This window comes from Sinocyclocheilus rhinocerous, unplaced genomic scaffold (assembly GCF_001515625.1).
Source record: "Sinocyclocheilus rhinocerous isolate Xijiao unplaced genomic scaffold, SAMN03320098_v1.1 scaffold404, whole genome shotgun sequence".
NCBI lineage: Eukaryota > Metazoa > Chordata > Actinopteri > Cypriniformes > Cyprinidae > Sinocyclocheilus > Sinocyclocheilus rhinocerous.
Window position 1 is genome coordinate 59714 of NW_015628680.1, and position 5523 is coordinate 65236.

Below are 5523 nucleotides of genomic sequence, written 5' to 3' on the forward strand. Positions count from 1 at the left end.
GTCCAAAAAAAAAAAAAAAAAAGTCAGATTAGTTAGACTTGAGTCGAGTTTTTAGTGCATTTACAGCGTTTTGACCGGCAAGAGTCACCAGCATGTGACACTTCAAAACAGTGAATCGTTTTATGATCCACTTGGTTCAATGATGCAAAGTTTTGAAAAGCTTTAAAGTTGCAGGTTAGAGTGAAAAAAATCCACATTATGAGATAAAAAGTCACAGTTTTGAGAGGGGAGGGAGTATGAATTCTGAGATTTAAAAAATCTCAGTTGCTCGAAAATTCCAAATTGTGAGACTAAAGTCACAATTTAGAGAACAAAAAATATGAATAGTGAAATTAAAAAGTCTGTTTGGCTTGGATTTTTGCTGCATTTACACAAGAGTCACCAGTGTGTGGCGCATCGAAACACTGAATTATTTTGCAAAGCGACTGGTTCAACTGCCTCAAAGTTTGAAAAAGCTTTAAAGTTGCAATTTAGAGATAAAAGAAACTGAAATGTGATATTAAAGTCGCAATTTGGCCAGAGTTGCCGTTGCATTTACAGTGTTTTGACCTGCAAGATTGACCAGTGCGTGCGGCTTTGAAACGCTGAATCACTGAGTGATCCACTTGGTTCAATTGATGCAACATTTTGAAAAGCTTTAAAATTACAATTTAGAGAAATTCAGAATTGTGAGATGTTGCAAAGCAAGTGGTTCAGAGTTTGAAAAGCTTTGTTTGTGTGTGTGTGTGTGTGTGTGTGTGTGTGTGTGTGTCTGACCTTCTGCAGTGAATTTGAGACACTCCTCTTTGCTCATTCCAGCTCTGTAGTTTGAATCCACGTATCCGTAGATGTAGCTGCTGCCGGATCCTCCCACCGACACCGGCTGCCTGGTCATCATCCCTCCGACCGGCACCGTGTACACCTGGACACACACACACACACACACACAGGTGAGCCGCATGTCTCCATCAGTGATTCAGACTCATGCTGCTGCTGAAGCTGTACCTGTCCTCCTCTGCGTGGGTCCCAGCCGGCCACGATGATCCCGGCCATCAGCTCCTCTCTGTACCTGTAGCACATCTCCCGGAACAGACTGGCCGCCGTCTGCACCAGAGGAGCCTCGTCCAGCTCGATGCTGAAAGAGAGACAGAAGACGAGAGTCAGAGCTGGAGAGACGTCCCGTGGCAGGAGCCGTGTGCGCCGCTGTACCTGTGGAAGCCCAGCTGGTAGGTGACGGCGTCAGCGATGGCCTGCGTGTCCGCCGCCGAGCCGGAGCGGCAGCAGAAGATGCGCTCGTGGATGGGAGTGAGTTTATCCGTCACGCGGTTGGCGATGTAAGCGCTGCACACATCACATCACACAGTTAGACAGAGCAGAAGCACCAGACTGACCAGCTAAACTGATAGCGATCTCTCTCTCTCTCTCTCTCACCCGGTGGTGGTGCGAGAGTCAGCGCCGATCACCACTCCTCCCTCAAACTCCACCGCCATGATAGTGGTCTGAACAACACAATCACAGCAAGCCACACAATCAGTTTTCCCTTAGCAACTTTACGTTTATATCTCAGATTAGGCGTCTAAAAATGTGAAAAAGCTGTGAATTGTAAACTCAGGATTCTGAGAAAAAGAGTCCATTTCAAAATTTTGAGATATAAACATTTAGCTGCTAGAAAAACTGAAAAAAAATAAGGCAGAATTGTTAGATAAAAAGTCACATTTTTAGAAAAAATAAAATAATAAAAAAGTCCAAGATGCGAGATAAAATGTAGGAATTTTGAGGAGTCCAAATATAAAAATATAAACTTGCAGTTTTGAGGGAAAAAAAGTTTAGAAAATCAAAAGTAGTCAATAAATAAATACAAAGTAAAAAAAGTACTTTTTTAATTCAAAGTCCAAAATTTGAAATACACTCAAATAGATGTAAAAAAAAAAAAAAAAAAAAAATTTTTAAATTTTTTGAAATTTTAAAAGTTTAATCAAATTTTTTTTTTTTTGCAATTTTGAGAACAAACTATGAATTGAGATAAAAGCATCAATCTTTTAGGAAAAGTCATGTGTGTGACAAACTCACAGATATCAGAAAAAGACAAAATTCAAAGAAGTCCAAAACTAAATAAAGAAAATAAAAATATATAAATAAATAAACAAATAAAAAGTTGAGAAAATTCAAAGTAGTCCAAAATTTGAGATAGACTCTCAGATGCTAGGAAAAAAAATTAAAATAACAGAATTGTCAAATAAAAAGTCGCATTTTTTTGAAGAAAAAAAAATAAGTAGAAAATGTGAGAAAAATTAATAATTTTGAGAACAAAGTATGAATTGAGATAAAAGTATCAATCTTTCAGAAAACGTAAACTGTGACATAAAAAGGCGCACTTTTGCGAGAAAAAAAAGTAATAACTGCGAGATTAAAGTAAGTATGAATTGTGAGACAAAGTTGCAGTATAAAAATAAACTGAATTAAAAACGATACTTCAGCTGTGAGATGAACAGGCTTCGACAGTAAACCCGAGTCATTCTACAGAATGCGAGGTTTAATTCTGTTATATCATCTACTCTATTGCCTTCAATCACCTGCGAGATGACCATCATCTCATAATTAGTAACCGTGCTACTGTAATAATTATTCTAAATAGAACAAGAATCAATGCGTCTATGTAAATAAGCGCGTGTAATGCTGAGCTCGGGGAGTCACGATCTGCTGCATCATTCACCACCGAATCACCAAATAAACGCGTTTCTACACATTAGAACTCAGTCATGTGAGATTATTATTAGAGTTATGACCGCTACTCACCCCTGTGCTGACTTCTCTCTGCGTCCAGTCAGGATATAAATCATTATAATTGTTAAAAGTTGAAACGCTAGCAGGAAACTGCAGCACTGTGGCCATCTTTACACTTACAACGTTACTGAAGGACCCCGCGGCAGGAGTCCGCACACGCGCCTGTCTTAAACGATCACACACGCCTGATAGACCAGAAAACACAACCGTGAAGTGCATTACAGAGTTGAAACATTGTGTGTGTGTGTGTGTGTTTTTTTTTAAATAATGTTCGTTTGAAGCAAATTAGATTGCTATATTGTTTTCGAGGGAGTTTTGATTATTGTTCAGGCAGCTGTCGCGTCAGTCTCAGGACAGACGCCGCGCGGAAGGTAAATAATGAAATCCATCGACATTAAACATTATATGAAATAAACACAATACAGATCATCGAAACGGTATATATGTCGTGTTTAAATAATTTCTGTGATCGTGTGCTGCTTGTGATGTTGAGCAGGAATGAGGTTATGATATTAAACTCATCATCATCAGTGTAATCTTGTGATTTCTGTCATTTCTCTCAGATGACTGTTCATAACTTGTACATATTTGATCGCAATGGCAGCTGCCTGCATTACAGCGAGTGGAACCGCAAGAAACAAGCCGGAATCTCCAAAGAAGAGGTTCAGAAACACACTAACACAATCATACTGTATATATATATATATGATAACATTCGACAACGATGCTTTCAGGACCATTAAAAAAAAAAAAAAGTCATTTAATTTCGAGGAGCTCAAAACATTTTGGCTTGCAGATGGAAAGAATACAAGTGCAGTTTAACGTAGATTAATATAAACTACACTTCCACCAGCTTTTTTTCGATCTAAAAAGATTAAATCCCTCGATATGTGTCATGGAGTCTGTATTTATCGTAAATAAACTGCAAAGTATCAGTTTAAAAAAAAGGAAACTAAACTAAAATAATTAAGTGAAAATGCACCGCAGTAATTACAATGCATCTGTGTCTCGTGTGTTCTGATGACTGGAGGGAGAACTGGAAGACAAGTAGTTTCTGTAGAACAACAGCAACTCATGAGCTACAACGCGTATCATGCTTAATTTTGTTCCTATGTTAATATCATTCTATGTACGTAGAGTTGCAGATATTCCTCATAGGTGTAAATATCTGTCGTCATGATTATGAGTGATAGTAAAGTGATTGGGTTGAATTGTCGTGAGTCTGAAGGCTGATTCTGTTCTGTTTCATCAGGAGTTTAAGCTGATGTACGGGATGCTGTTCTCCATCCGCTCCTTCATCAGCAAGATGAGTCCGCTCGACATGTATCCTTCATCTCGTCACAGCGCCTGTGTGTGTGTGCGTGTGTGTGTGTGAGAGTCTGTGAGAGTGTGTGTGTGCGAGTCTGTGTGAGTGTGAGTGTGAGAGAGAGAGAGAGAGTCTATTTATACTCAGCGTCTGCTTCCTCTAGCACAGTTCTTTTGTTAAATATCACTTTTCATTATTTGATGACTTTGACTCACAAAATTAATCAAAATAAATGATTCCTTTTTTACTTAATGACTAGTTTTTTGTGTGTTCTCGGGACGTGATGGTAAAGATTTCACCAAGTTTCATTTTTAATTTGCCACTCACCTTCTTGTTTATTGCTGTTTATAAAGCTTTTGTAGATTTAGTGCAGAGTAATGTTCAAAATTGCATTTATGTGATGTTTCAACTGATCAAAAAAATTATAAAAAGGTGAATTTACTTGTTTTTGAAAACAATGGTTTTGAAAAATACTTATGGAGATTATATATATATTTGTTGTGCTGTTATGAGCACAACAGTTGTGCAAGAATATGCAAACTGTTTATAATTTTAACAAAATAAGAGAGATCATGAAAATTGCATGTTTTTTTTAAATGTAGTACTGTCTTGAATAAGCTATTTCACATAACAGATGTTTATATATACACTCCACAAGACAAAATAATAACTGAAAAATAAGAGACAAAAAAAATACATGTTTTTTTTTTTGTGTGTTTTTTTTTAAATAATGTTGGTTTTCCAGCATCTTCTGCATATTTGAACCCTTTCCAGCAGCGGCTGCATGATTTTGAGATCCATCTTTTCAAACTAAGGGCAATTGAGGGACTCATACATAACTATTACAAAAGGTGAAAACATTTACTGATGCTCAAGAAGGCAATACGATGCATTAATAGCTGGGGGGTGAAAACTTTTTGAATTTGATGACCAGGGTAAATTGTCCTTTCTGGGGAACATGTATGTATTTATGTAGCTTCTTAAGTGCAGTACTATATGAAAACAATATGATCTTTAATCATATATACAATATACTGGACCAATGGCAGCTCTGGGACTCTCTGATCACTGTTTGGTTCATCTTCTACCAGCCTACAGGCAGGGCCGCATTAAGACCTCAATGGGCCCCAGGGCTATGACTTACTGCAGGGCCCCCCCGTCACAATAATGATATAGCTTAACATAGGATTTTTATCCAATCAAAGTTTCATAATTCTTGTTACCAATTCCAATATCTAAAAACAAACATACTAGCCTACGTAAAAACAAACTTACTGAAGACAAGTAAACAGTCATGAATTACAATAGAACAAAGAAATTGACCTACAAACACTTAAAGCACTGAATAAGAAATATATTGTATAAAATAAATAGACTAGAAATAGACTGAATAGTCTTCACTGTATAAATTCAATATACATTATTTTACAAAAGCGATTCGGTCAAGGACAGTG

The 5523-nt window shown here is 37.3% G+C and overlaps 1 protein-coding gene across 1 annotated transcript in view; it reads right to left on the reverse strand.

Moving 5' to 3' along the window:
* The window catches only part of LOC107737938 (proteasome 20S subunit beta 6), a 6201-nt gene extending 3286 nt beyond the window's left edge, over positions 1-2915 (reverse strand). The window contains exons 1-5 of the mRNA XM_016549581.1: positions 2776-2915; positions 1411-1478; positions 1189-1320; positions 985-1114; positions 757-901 (exon numbers count right to left, since the gene is read on the reverse strand). Of these exons, the coding sequence (XP_016405067.1) occupies positions 757-901; positions 985-1114; positions 1189-1320; positions 1411-1478; positions 2776-2871 (571 nt within the window). The 5' untranslated portion in view covers positions 2872-2915. The remainder of the gene's footprint in view (positions 1-756; positions 902-984; positions 1115-1188; positions 1321-1410; positions 1479-2775) is intronic.
* Between the last annotated feature and the right edge of the window lie 2608 nt (positions 2916-5523).